The 14313-nt window shown below is 46.1% G+C and overlaps 1 protein-coding gene across 4 annotated transcripts in view; it reads left to right on the top strand.

Moving 5' to 3' along the window:
- PTPN11 (protein tyrosine phosphatase non-receptor type 11) overlaps positions 1-14313 on the top strand; it is a 70653-nt gene that overhangs the window by 42503 nt on the left and 13837 nt on the right. For 2 of the 4 annotated variants that reach the window (XM_086348145.1, XM_086348144.1), the window contains exons 7-11: positions 5922-6018; positions 8188-8267; positions 8392-8550; positions 10927-11058; positions 13929-14083. In XM_086348145.1, the coding sequence (XP_086204271.1) occupies positions 5922-6018; positions 8188-8267; positions 8392-8550; positions 10927-11058; positions 13929-14083 (623 nt within the window). Of the gene's footprint in view, positions 1-5921; positions 6019-8187; positions 8268-8391; positions 8551-10926; positions 11060-13917; positions 14084-14313 lie in introns of all 4 variants that reach the window. The other 2 variants (XM_086348143.1, XM_086348142.1) reach the window with 1 other exon arrangement.

The raw sequence follows: 14313 nt of genomic DNA, 5'->3' as shown, positions 1-14313 counted from the left end.
GAGGGCAGATGCCAAAGGGAAACAGAAGTTCATTCAGACAGGAAAGAAGACCTGCCCACGTGGAGCCTGCCCACATGGTTACCACTGTCTTATTATTTGTGGCCCCAAATCAGAGAGGCCAGCAGCCCAGCAGCCCTTCTCAGCCTTCTCTCTCTCCTTCAGGAGGCCAGCCGTGCATAGGTAGCAGGAGAGTTAATAGCAACTTTTACATTTCTGTTTTTCTTTTTTACAATTTATAAAAACCTTCTTTTATTATTGATGTTTTCGCACACCCTGAAGTCGAGAAAATAGGATGATGAACCTTCTTTTTCCCAACATTCAGCAGTAACACTTAGCAATACTTTGTTATTCTTGTTTCCTCCCCTGGTAGCTTTGTTTTTAAAAATAAAGTAACTGCTGGGACTTCCCTGGTGGTCCAGTGGTTAAGAATCCACCTTCCAATGCAGGGGATGCAGGTTTGATCCCTGGTCAGGGAACTGAGATGCCACAGCCCACATGTCTCACAGCAACTAAGCCCATGCATTGCAGCTAGAGAAGTCTGCATGCCACAACCAGAGAGCTCGTGCATCAGGACTGCTGATCCCACGTGCTCAAGAGCCCATACTCCACAACTGGAGAAAGCCTGCATGCTGCAACGAAGACTCAGTGCAGCCAAAAAATAATAATAATAAACAATAATTAGAATTAAAAAAATAAAGTAACTGTACAACTTGGTCTGTCCCTAATGGTTAATGGCATTATTTTTTTTTCCCCCTTAGCAATTAGTCCCGGTTGCTCAGAGCAGTGAGGACAAATGGTTCTCAGGCCTTGTCCTGGCTCGTGGGGCTGCCTGGCTCTGCCCATTCATTTGTCGTGTGTGTGTCTTTCCTTGATCCTGTTTTTCCACTTGCATTCGTGACATTCTGTTCAAGAGCCAGTTCCAGTGGTCTTTAATCAGAGGGCTTTGGAAGTCTGTGAGGGGGTGTTTCGGGAGGTCTCTTTCGATCATCACAGAGACTGAGAATGCTGCTCCTGGCTTTTGGGCTGGAGACTGGCAGGGCTCCAGGTGTGGGGAGCATGGATGTTCAACCGCCATACATGTAAGGGATGGTTCCGTACTGTGAACACCTGTTCTGTCCACACTGGTTGTGCTGCTGGGCACTCCTAATGTATAGTGTGGATCAGGGGATTATCTTTCTCTTCATGGCTTTTATAAAGGCTTAGCCATTTGATATAATCCCTTTGTTGATCAGCTTTGGCTCATGTAATCAGGTGACTGTAGCTAGCCTCTGGTTCTTTTGAAGGGTTCATCCTTGGGTGCAAATCTTTGGTTGTATTGCTTGGGAAAATGGGATATCTTGCAGCCTGCGCCCCAGCTTTGTAGTGTTTTTTGTCGTTGTTGGTTGCACATGGGCTTCTCTCCAGTTTTGTACTGTCCTTTTAGCTGCCTGTCCCACGCCTTATCACTGATATCCTGCCTGGCCCAGTGGATAATGGGGACAGAAACAGTGACAGTCAGCTGCAGGTCATTCACAGCTTTTGATGACCTGGGGGCGGCTGAGAGGGAATTCATGGAAGATCAACTTGGAACGGATTGTAACCTCCTGGGGGCAGGGCTTGGTTGCAATGCCTGGTCCACCAGCCTGGTGCCGGGGAGAAAGCACCCCTTAGCAGGTGGTAGCTGATAATCTCAGGTGCAGTCGGGGAGCCTCTGCTGGCAGAGCACAGAAAGTCACAACTTCTGAGTTCTTTTTATTTTCAGCCTCACTCTAGAGGGATGGCAACCGTCCACTGTGAGAAATGAATTGTGTTCAGGCCAGTGGGCCCCAGGCATAGTTGAGAACGGGCTGATGGGGTCTGAGGAGTGGGCAGGGCTGGAGTGGGAGACACATGGTTACTCAGTTCTAATCCATGACAGCTGCCAGCCGTCGGCAGTCAGCACCCAGCAAAGCCAGGGACACAAGGCCCCTGGGCCTGTCCTTTCTGGAAGACTCCAGGGCCCAAACTGTCTCAGCTTGCGTTCTGTTTAAACCTCACATCCGCATGGAAGAGATGGTTGGTAACTTAATGCAGGATGAGGGAAGCCAGAGCCGAGTAGATGGTCCAGCCAGCACGTGCTGGGTATTGGTGAGGCTTTCCTCGGCCTGGAAGTCTGGGTTATTCTAGCAAAGTGTTCTTGGTGTGTGAGGTGATTTTCAGCGGCCCTGTTATAGTAAGATTGAACTAGTGAATGAAGAAGGTTTTCTCTTTTTTTTCTCTTTAACCCTTATCCATTTCTTTGGTCATGGCTTAGGAGAAGGTCTGAGTACAGTTTTAATATGCCTCTTACATCTAGCTATGGGCTTCCCTGGTGGCTTAGTGGTAAAGAATCTACCTGCCATTGCAGGAGATGCAGGTTTGATCTCTGGGTCAGGACGATCCCCTGTAGAAAGAAGTGGCTCCAGTATCCTTGCCTAGAAATCGCATGAACAGAGGAGCCTGGCAGGCTACAGTCAAATGGAGTCACAAAAGAGTCAGATGAGACTTAGTGCACAGCAGCAACATCTATTTCTTAACACTTGCCAGTATACCTTTTTTTTTTTTTTAAATAAAGCCTCAGGCATACCAGGGCTTCCCTGGTAGCTCAGTTGGTAAAGAATTGGCCTGCAATGCAGGAGACTCTGGTTCGATTCCTGGGTAGGGAAGATCTGCTGGAGAAGGGATAGGCTACCCACTCCAGTATTCTGGCCTGGAGAGTTCCACAGACAGTAAAGAGTCGGACACGACTGAGCAACTTTCACTTTAAGGCATGCTATAATATCTAGGTAAGATTTGCCAATATTTCATTTTTAGTATATTCCTTCTTCTGGTTACCTTCTATATATGGCAAGTGATACTGGTTTTCTTATGTGCTAGTAATATGCAGTTTTCTTTTGAAATACATCTTCCAAAGGGGAAAAAGTGGAGGTTAGTTTAAGAAAACAACTCATATAATAGGCAGTGTGCCAAGATGAGACAGCATCTTGAAGATGCTTTCCTTTCTTTGTTTTCATTTATCTTTTTGTTTTTGGCTGTGCTGTGCAGCTTGTGGGATACTTAGTTCTTTGACGAGGCATTGAATCAGCACCCTCGGCAGTGAAAGCTTGGAGTCCTAGCTACTGGACCGTCAGGGAATTCCCTTAAATAGGCTTTTCAGATGATTAAAGATTGGGAAATGCTGATCTCATATTTTGCCTACAGTGGCTTTCCTTTACGTTGAAGGCCAGGTCAACAGTGTCAGCATGGGATGCTGAGTGTGGGGCCTGCAGTTCATGGCCATCACCAGTGATGGTCTGTGGTTTGTCTGTCTCCCTCCCACCCCCCAACCCCTTCCTGTATTTATTTGTCCATCCAGCAGATACATTTTGAGGGCCTGCTTTGTGCTGGATGCTGAGCTGGTTACAGGCAAACAGGGGTGGTCCATGCTCTTTAATAGAAAAGACAGGTTGTAAAGATGTAGCTGTATTCAGTGTGACAGGAGCACTCACGGAGGGCGGTGCTTCAGATCGTGGCTGGTATCGTGAGACACAGGGAGGTCGTGCTGAATGGGTTAGGAGAGCTTCCCAGAGGCGGCGGCCTTTGGGGTGGGTCCTAATGAATGACCAAAAAGTAACATTCAGAGGTACTCAAGGCAGAGAAAAGGAATTCTAGGCAGAGGCCATGAGCAAGAACATGAAGGCCTGAAGAAATACGGTGGGTTCAAGACGCTTGGTGTGGCTGGAGTGTACACAGTGCGCCTTAACTCCTATTCCAACTCTGTGGTGTAGGTAGTCAGGGTTCACCCTGCTTTATACCGGAGGACACTGAAGGACAGTCAGGATCGTGACTGGACAATCAGAAGCTGAGGTTAGAGGCAGGCCTCCATCCACTCAGAGAAGAGAAGGTCTCCTGAGTTGTTCTGAGAAGCTTGCACTCGTCTCGAAGGCAGGGGGAGAAATTGGACGTGATTAAACAGGGAGGGATGGGTGCGATTTGCTGCTTCTAGAGCTTGCTCTGGCAGTGTGCCCTCCCAAGTGAAGCGTCACTTGAGGTTTGTTCATAAGCGAGCACTTGAATGCGTTGCTGTCAAGTTTGTTTTGAATCAAGCCCCTAGTTATTTCCTAGTGTGTAGCTTTTGTTGATGTTGTTTCTCTTCACTTGGTTGATGTTTAAGTGATTGATTCAGTTCATAGGGTTTGAACCTCACCTTACTGTCTAAAAATCAAGATCGAACTTTCTTCCTAACAGCAGTATCAGAGGATATGCCAGCACCGAGAATGCAGATGGCTCTAATTACTGTATGTGAACTCACTGAAGAATTTTGAGTGACCGTTTGATTGTCAGAGTTCTGTGTATGTTGTATTTTATTTCTGTCCAGGTTTCAGCTGGCTAAACATTTTGGTTTTGAGCTGTGTGTCAAGGCTGAATTACTGCATTTTGAAACCTAGAGTCAAACAGCAATTTAAACTCCTGACTTTCATACCTGTCTGCGAAATGCAGATAAATGAAATGGAAATATAATAGGGCCACTGTGTTAGGAAATACTGGCTCTGCCTTCCCTTGTAGAGAAATCTCTTAAGGGATCATCATTTTGGCATATATAAATATATTTTTAGTATGTAACACTTTTTTTTTTTCTTTTTAGTTTGCCTTTCACTTTCTTGATTTGCCCATTTGTGATTTCCTGTTCAAACGAGACTTGTCTGAAACCATTGGTTCCTTGAAGAGGCACTTTTGGTGATTCTGAAAATGAAGCCTACATCCTTGAAAATGCTTCATTCAGCCTGGCTGGTCCACCTTCCTGTCTGTTTCTACAGCTGGTCCTCTCCACTCCCTTATGTTGTCCCTTCTTCCCTGGGGCCAGCTCTGCTGTGGTTGCCTGCTTTGTTTAGGCTCTTCTTTCCCTGGTTCCGCTCCCCATCTCCTTTCCCTTCAGAGGTGTCCTTCCTGACCACTCGCTTCAGGAGCCTGAGCATTCTCCTCCTCCATCTCTATCTGCGGAGACGGAGGGGCGCCCCCTCCCCTCAGAGTGCAGGGGAGTGGGCGTCTGTGCAGACACGGCTTGGCTGCCCAGGGCACTGATGTAGGTTTGGGGCACAGGAGGACTCTAAAGCTTTGCTAACAAAGATTGCATGTCCACAGTAAACCACTTTTACCGTCCGCCAGAATCCAGATTTGAGAACTGACTTTCAGGTTGCTTTGAATTCATCAATGGTTAAAGTAGGCAGATTACAAAGTCCTCAAGAACATGGATCACATCTCCTATTTGGGTACTGTATACCAACGTTCACTGGCTTTCATTTTTAATAACTTATTTTTAAAGGTCTCTCTCTTTTCAGGGTGGGGGCACACTGGGCGACTTGGGGGATCTTATCTTAGCTCCTCGACCAGGGAATGAACCCAGGCCCTCAGCAATGAGAGCGAGGAGTCCTAACCACTGCGCTGACAGGAAATTCCCAAAGTTTCTCTTCTTATAAATATTTATTGTAGAAAATTTAGGCAAAAAACGAGCAAAACAAAACATAATCTTACTGCTGAAAATAAAAAAGCCCCATACTTTTTTGGTGTACAGACTTCTGCCATTTCTTACATACATAGGTGCACACAGACATAAGGGTTTGTGTAAGGCACTGTTTGGAAAATTTGACCTTCTTTTTAGTTAACACTCACTCTGATCATCTTTCCAAGGCATTAGATATTCTCCTAGGCTGTCTCTTAAATGTCTGTAGAACATCCTTTGTTTGAATGAATGAAAGTGTTTCTTTCGGCAGCTCTTTCAGTGTCTCTGCCCCTCTTGATGTAGCATTAAGGTGAGCATTCTTACAGCTGTCGCCCACGACTCTTAAACGTTTCCTGGGATAAATCCCCTAAAGCAGAACTGCTCAGTCAGGCTTTTTTTGGGAAGCTTTTGATTCATAATAATATTTACTTCTGTTTCTCTCCAGACACTACAACAACAGGAGTGTAAACTTCTCTATAGCCGAAAAGAGGGTCAGAGGCAAGAAAATAAAAACAAAAATAGATATAAGAACATCCTGCCCTGTAAGTACCAATCTCTGTAATAGTCACTCTTGGAGGTTTTGATCCCCAGTGTCTCTGTCACTTCTCTGGGGAGGTGGGGCATGTGCTTTTTCAGCAGATCCAAGGCCTTAGCTTCTTTTAATTGTAAGTAGTTTCCAAAGTAGTCAGCTGTGGTGGAGACTGATGGCCTCGTTCATCGAGTTCCTGTGATGCTGCTTCTTACAGAGTGAAATTGCCACTAGGAGGCTTAGAGTGTGGTTGTTTGCTTCTGTTAATTTAGACTGCCCAGGAGAGATCATGTCAAGGCTTGCTCTCTCCCAGGGTCTCATCGTCAGCCTCGGGTCCCAGGCTTGTGCCCCTGCTCTGCAGTCCCTGGCTCTTGGGTCTGCATGGGAAAACCGGTACTGGAACCCCCAGAGTCACTACTCTTAGCTCCAGGCTCTAATGCAGGGTCTCCAGAGTGGGCCAGGAAGAAACATTTAGAACTTCTCTTGATTTATGTTTTTTATCCAAAAAAAAAAAAAGGAAGAAAAAGAAAAAAAAATCTGATATGCAGCTTGATACCAGAATGTGTATAATGTATTTAATAAGCCTTGTTTGTATCTATAATTGGATTGGATTGGCCAGAAAGTTTGTTTGGCTTTCCCACATAGTGAGCATACAGAAGAACCCGAATGAACTTTTTGACCCATCCAATATGTATACATTTCAATATCCAAAAACTTTATTATTAAAGTTTATTGGGGAACATGATCAGATTGGAGAGCCTTGCTCTAATGTCTCATCGGGTCAGAGCTGCTTTGTTATATATTGTAAACCCATCCCGTGTGTGTGGAGCATAGTCTTCCTCTTTCTGTGTTCATATGGGCACATACATGGTGTATATGAATATCACATCCATATAGATATGTGTAAGTGAGGATGGGAGACAGTGGAAGCTCTTCTAATATCGAGGAGAGAAAAAGAGGAATTTGCAGGGAATCATTCTGAGCCACAGCATGGTCCTAATGACCTTGGGGAAGCATTATCCTCTTTACGTCTTAAGTTTTCATTTCTGCTCAGGAGGTCTGAATGGTGCTCATTAGTAAGATGTGGGCATGTAGGGAAAGATGACGGGAACAGTGGTATGCAGTACTAAACAGAATATTACTGTCCTTTCCTCCCATAAAAATCCCAAGCAGATGTTTCTTCTGATTAGCATCATTTTCTTTAAAGATGGGCAATCTGAAACAAAAGAACAGTGTTAAGACATACGACTTTATCACTAATTCCCAGTGTAAAATGTGTTGCTTAGGAAGCACACTCAGATTTTTATATCAGTAATGTACTTTTATACAGAATTTGGTCAGTAGATACTGTTGTCAGAATCTTGTTGCCTGGAGACTGTATTTAATTCTACTTCACTTTTTAAAAATCCTTTTTATTACAGAAAGTTTAAAGTATATTTGAAAGTAGTCAAAATAATATACACAACCCACACATGCCTAGCACCCAGCTCTACCAATTGTCAGCTTGTGCCTAATCTTGATTCATTTCTATTCTTTTTTTTTTTTAATATTTATTTATTTTGGCTGCGACGGGTCTTAGTTGCAGCACGTGGGATCTTTAGTTGCGGCATACAACCTCTTAGATGTGGCATGTGGGATCTAGCTCCCTGACCAGGGATTGAACCTGGCCCCCCTGCATTGGGAGCATGGAGTCTTAGCCACTGGACCACCAGGGAAGTCCCAGTTTATCTGTGTTCTGGTACATGTCTCTTCTGTCCCTGAATTATTGTGAAGCAAATCTCAGACATACGTTGTCTACCTATACTTTTCCTTAAAAAAAAAAAAACAGCAACAAGAAAGCAAAAAACCTTTAGTTTTGAAATAATTTTAGACTCACAAGAAGTTGCAAAAATACGTAGAGGGTTCCCGTGTACCGTTGTTTTCCCCAGCTTCTCCAGATAATATCCTCTATATCAACAATACACTATTAAAACCAGGGAATTAACATTGCTACCTTATACTCCTTAAGGAAAGCATTTGGGGGCATCATATTCAGATTATCGTGCTCACATTGGATTTAGTTTTTAATACCATTTTATCATGAAATGAATAAAACTGGGACTCCCTGAGGATGAGCTGATTTGACCTGATTTGTCCTGAAGGGGTCTGAGTACACTGTGACCGTGGTCTCTTCTTCTTCCAGTCGATCACACCAGGGTCGTCCTCCATGACGGTGATCCCAATGAGCCCGTTTCGGATTACATCAACGCAAACATTATCATGGTAAACTGCTTTCATGATGTCTTCTGACTATATATTGCTAGCCAGTTTTTGTATTTTAAATCCTTCCACATGGCATGAAAGCAATTTTCGAACGTTTGAAGTTGTTTTCTTTCTCAATCTCTAGCCTGAATTTGAAACCAAATGCAACAACTCAAAGCCCAAAAAGAGTTACATTGCCACACAAGGCTGCCTGCAGAACACCGTGAATGACTTCTGGAGGATGGTGTTCCAAGAGAACTCCCGAGTAATTGTCATGACAACGAAAGAAGTGGAGAGAGGAAAGGTAGACTGTGTACTATAGTTTCTTGAAGTATTGGACGTGTTGGGTTGACCATGTTAAGAACTGAATAAACATGTTAAGCTTGTTCTAACTGACCCTCTGGAAAAAGGGGAGTGGAGGAAATCTGGTATAGTTTTCTACACTGCGTGGTATAGTGTTCTATACCTAGTTTCCTGGGCAGGGATCAAAACCCAGCCCTCCTCAGTGAAAGTATGGAGTCTAACCACTGGACCACCAAGGAGCTCCCTTGTAGGATTCTCGTTGTTGCACTGCTAGTTGTTAACACGTCTGAGTACCTTTGGGGCCAGTTCTGGTCATGGTGAGACAAAGGCTTCCTCCAGCAGCCGCCCGCAGTAGCATTAGATGTTCTTGAATTAATGGACAAGTTAAAACATTTTTATAATTTCTGCTTCAGGGGAGGATCACCTAATCTGAGTGTAGAAAGGAAAACTGAACCCTCCGTCCTACCAGTTGCCTGGTTGCAGTTATAAGAGGCCGCCCATTCTCATTCTCTGGTTGCAGTTGTAGGTGGCTGACCTGGGGCTGGGAAGAGAGGGTTCTTGGGTTACTTCAGAGGGATCAGGATTGGTCCCTCTCAGAAGAGCTGCCAGAAGCTCCCAGAACAGACAGACATTGGGACCAGTCACCCTGCCCCACTCCTTACCTCCTCCTGGCTTGCGCCTGTGTTCCCATTCTCCCTCTTCACTCTTCAGCTGGAGCGGAGGGTGTGATGTGCTCTCGGTCTCCCGACAGGTCTTTCCAATAACTTGTGTTTGCTTGGTATCCACCCCCAGTGGATCTTGCATAGAAGAAAAACCAGCCTCTGGATTCCTGGGCTTTTAATTTAAAAGCTAAAGTATCAGTGCTCACGTTTTTGAATTTGTTTGCCAAGGTTTACATCAGAGTTTGGGAAACTGAGAGGAGGGCGCAGTCATTCGCAGACACGTAGAGTCAGCTACAGTGTTAGGAGTTGTGATTTGTGTTCTCTTGGGTGACCAGCAGTCCTCAGAATTGATTGACCAGCGAGAGCATTGCATACATTTAATAGTCAAAGTGTTCATTTGGGGATAATAAAAATTGTATCATCTGTCAAAAAGGTACTTGGATCTACAAAATACTGGAGGGAAAGCCAAATTCAGAATAATAAATAAAATGCCACATAAAGCATGTCAAGCAAAAAAGTAGTGCTATCCATTAATTCTTCTGTTGATCTTTCCTTCTACCATATTTTGTTTCCTTTCGATTAATCATTGACTGGCGGGGTGTCTGCAGCTGTTTTCTGATTTCTTGTTTTTTAACAATGAATTGCTGTATCTTCCTAATGTACCAGGTAGATTTCTCTTGCTGGTAGATGTGTCTTGGGGGCTGTGGAAAGTGAGTGGTGTGGGTGACTGCTCCTGAGGAAAAAAGCAAGACACAAAAACATTCTCCATCAGCAGATCTCTGCGGACTCATGTCTCATTGAACAAAGTATCTTCCTCTTTGGCAGCAAGACTGATTCCCCTAGTGCCATATTTTCCAACACGAAGCCAGCAGCTATTGCAGGCTTGGCGTTCCCAGGCGCCCGGTTAAGCGAGGGTGATGTGTGCAGCAGGTATCAAGTGGATCTGGATATAGAAAAAGCAGCTGGTTCAAAACTCCATCAGCTGCCTTTCTGTGCTGGAGTTGTTCACACTTGGGTTAGATAAGGCGCGGAGGCCTCCTACACGGGCGCGGAAATGAACCAGACAGTCTGGCTCATTGGGCAGCCCATCCACCTCCAGAGCCCCTGCCTGTCTTCCCTGCAGAGTGACTGGCAGATCTCCGGAATTCAGTGCTCAGCTGTTGCTAGACAGCAACCTGCACACCCCGTAGTCCCCCGCTCTCTGCTCTTTAGTTCTTTTTTAGAAAGAAAGTTCAAGTCCTTTCTTAAAAAATATATTTATTTATTTGGCTCTGCTGGGTCTTGGTTGTGGCATGTGGGATCTTTGGTTGAGGCATGCAAATGGTCACCTGTGGCATGTGGGATCCAGTTCCCTGACCAGGGATCGAACCCAGGCCCCCTGCATTGGGAGCATGGAGTCTTAGCCACGGGATTGTCAGAGAAATCCCTCCTTGGTTCTTTAGAGAGAAATAAATAAGCACTGACTCTCCTTAGACCCATGACTTAGATGAACCACTCTGCTACACTGGCTTTCTCTTCCCACTTCTCCTTGGTTCTCCCTGCATCTGCTTCTTTAGTTTGAACTCTTCTTTCCTTTTCTTTGAAAATCCAACAGTTAGACACCAGGCAGGCCCTTTTCCATGTTAGTAGTCAACACTTGAATGTTGCTCTTCTGCTGGTTGAGGCTTTCATTTCACAGTTCACAGAGATTAACTCTTTTCTTGGACCCCTTCCAGAGTAAATGTGTCAAATACTGGCCTGACGAGTATGCACTAAAAGAATACGGAGTCATGCGCGTTAGGAACGTCAAGGAAAGTGCCGCTCACGACTATACGTTAAGAGAACTTAAACTCTCGAAGGTTGGACAAGTAAGTATACTGTCGTACTTTAGAGACTCTGGTAACTGCACGGAGGGTGCGCTAATCCAGGGTCGTGCGGTCACTCCTGCTGCATACCTTCAGGCATTCGCTCACTCACTGAGTAACATCCATTTATGGGCACCCTCTGTGTGCCAGGTACCAGCGAGGTACTTGTTTTGTTGTTGTGTTAGTCATTCAGTCGTGTCTGACTATTTGTGACTGTAGCCCGCCAGGCTCCTCTGCCCTTGGAATTCACCAGGCAAGAATACTGGGGTGGGTTGCCATTCCCTTCTCCAGGAGATCTTCCTGACCCAGGGATTGAACCCAGGTCTCCTGCATTGCAGGCAGATTCTTTACCGTCTGAGCCACTTGGGAAGCTGCAAGGTACTGGACTGGTGTACGGCAAACCAGACCTGCACAGTCCCTTTCCCCACAGAGCCTAGGGAGGTGGGAGGCTAAGGAGTAGATAACCAACCAAGCTTTCCAGTTGTGCTGGAGCTGTGAACGCCACAGTGTGGTATGTTAGAGAATGAAATGGAGTAAGCAGGGAGGACCTCTTTGAGGGGGTGCCAGGCAAGCTGAGACCTGAAGGTGGAGCAGCATCTGAGGCTCCGGAGAGCTCCAAGCAAAAGGAGCAGCAAGTGCAAAGGGCCTGAGGCCTATTTTAGTGCTCGTATTCCATGTGTCAGCTTCTAATTGTACGTAGTTCAGGTTTGTCCCTGGGATGACTATGTTTGTTTCTTTTTTTTTTTTTTTAACTTTTTATGGTATATTGAAGTATAGACGATAGTTTCAGGTGGACAGCAAAGGGAGTCACCCATACGTATACATCTGGGGTGACTAACTTTGCATCCAGCGTGATTTGGATTCAGCATGATTTCATGGTGAGACGGGCTTATTCGGGGGCCTCTGGGGACACAGAGGTGAACGAAACAGCCTTTGTCCTTAAGAAATTGCAGTCATGTTGCCACGAGAAGCCACGGTACAAGTCCCTATGCCATTGAGCAGACACCCGCTGTCACACCCACCTGAGGTGCTGAGATTCCTCAGCAGTGGGTGGAGAGAGGGTGGGGGGAATGCAGATCTGTGATGGAGAGAGTGCACGGAGTCCTAGCTGGGCAGGCGGGGGCAGGAGGCAGGTGGAGGACGGAGGAGGGACTGTCCTCTGATGAGTTCCATGATGTGGTCTGGGGACCCGAGTGAGCCGGGAGCCTCAGCGGCTGTGGTCCAGGGTGAGATGTCAGAACTTCTGATGTGCAGTTCTGTTGCTGGCAGGAAGAGGGTGGAGGTTCAGTCGATTGCAAGACTGTGCGAGGTCTGTCAAGCAGAAATGAGACAGAGATTTAGAGGACATCGGACAAAGATTTCAGATAGGTTTTTCTTCAGCTGTAGTGATAAACTATCCGTCTTCTCGTTATCAGGTGTTTCTCAGTAGCAGGTGGATTTTTGTTCAGGTTTTTTTTTTGATAAACCATCCATCTTCTTGTTAGCAGAGATTTGGGAGTGTCAGGCATGGGAAATGTTGGTGTTTGGGTTTGTGTGTTGCACTTTAGGATGCAGGTGCTGACACGAGACCGATCATTTCTCCAAGATTGCTGGTCACGGATTATCTGCTTTTTGTATAGCATGTTCCATTTTTTTTTAAAGTACTATCACATGATCTCATTTTAGCCTCCTAATCGCCTGGGAACCAGGAGTGGGACCAGAGACCTCAGTGGCCATTTATATAGGAGGAAGAACAAGGATGCTCAGGGCAGCTGGGTCTCTCTCATTCCCTGTCCTTTCTGTGACCCTGGGAACCCCCTGAGTTTTAGCTCACTGGTAACCTCCAGAAAAATCCTTTTTCATGACTCAGCAAACTAAATGCACATAATTCACGAGAAGATCTTGACCGTGGTTCAGATTCCTTGGATATTCTGAAGGTCACAGGTGGTGGATACTGGTCTGGTTATTCTCTCTCTCTCTCTTTTTTTTTTTTTTCAAAATCCCCTTTAAAAATGTTACTTAGCGTATGTAGTCTCCAGATAATGTAGGAAGAAGATGCAGTGACAAATAGTGACCTAATTGGGTGGACCCAGAACACGATGCTTTTTTGGTTTTTTGTAGTCTTGGTACCCTTGTTGACCTTTACTGTCAGTCCTCAGAAGAGTGCCCATGTGCTGAGTCTCTTCCTCTCTGCTTCGCAGTGGCTCTGTGTTTAACTGGTCTTGTTTAGTCCTCACAGTGATAATTGTGGTAGAGAGTCTTATGCCCATCAGCACATGAGGGGTTTGAGGCTTAGAGATATCCACGGACCACAGTGAGTGTGAATGCTGGGGTTGGGGCCTGAATCCACCCACCTGATTGCAAAGCCTGTCTTACCCTGTCTGCACCAAAGTAAAAGTTGAAATAATTATAATAAAAGTGCATGTTGTAGGAGGGGAGGAGGGTCAGGTACAAAAGACAGAGATGAGCAGATGTCTGGAGGGAATTCCCGCTGTCTCAGGTGGTGGGAGGAGAGCCCCTGAGTCCCAGAGGGCTCAGTGGTCTCCCACGTGGAGCTGCGCTTGGAGGAGCGGGAACGGGGACCTCATCTGCCGCTGGCTAACGGTACAGACACGGATGCCAGTTGTCGTTTCCTCAAGAACAAACTGCCATATGAGACATCTTGTTTCTTTGGACAGAGGCAAGGGGTTCCAGCCTCCAGGATTGCTCAGCCAGACCCAGGAGGAGGAGAGATCTGGGGAACTTGTGGAGGGGACCTATGAATGGAGCGTGAGGAGGTGGTGCCAGCCTGACCCTCCTGGCTCATAGAGGATCTGGGAAAGATGGGAATTGGACGATGCCTCAACCCCTTGGTTTATTTAATTCTTTTCTGGTTTTTCTTGGCTCTACTCCAGGGGAATACGGAGAGAACGGTCTGGCAATACCACTTTCGGACCTGGCCGGACCACGGCGTGCCCAGTGACCCGGGGGGCGTGCTGGACTTCCTGGAGGAGGTTCACCACAAGCAGGAGAGCATTGTGGACGCGGGGCCCGTGGTGGTTCACTGCAGGTGACCAGCCCCCCCACCTCTAAGATGTCACCTGTCCCATCATCTCTCGACGCCCAGGGTGCTTATTTGTATTTGCCCAGCCCCAGCCACAGCTCCTGAACTGTGGGAAAAATTTAATGCCTGTTTGTGGCATTAAGGGACACTTTGACCCCAAAGTACATTTCTTCTAGATCCTGTGGGACCACCAGGTACTGGGGTGGTGGGGCAGGAGGTGGTGAACACAGTCCTTA

The sequence above is a fragment of the Bos grunniens genome, chromosome 17 (assembly GCF_055505025.1).
Source record: "Bos grunniens cultivar Pamir isolate PY7600 chromosome 17, Bosgru_T2T1.0, whole genome shotgun sequence".
Lineage (NCBI taxonomy): Eukaryota > Metazoa > Chordata > Mammalia > Artiodactyla > Bovidae > Bos > Bos grunniens.
This window is presented reverse-complemented; position numbering and strand designations above follow the sequence as displayed.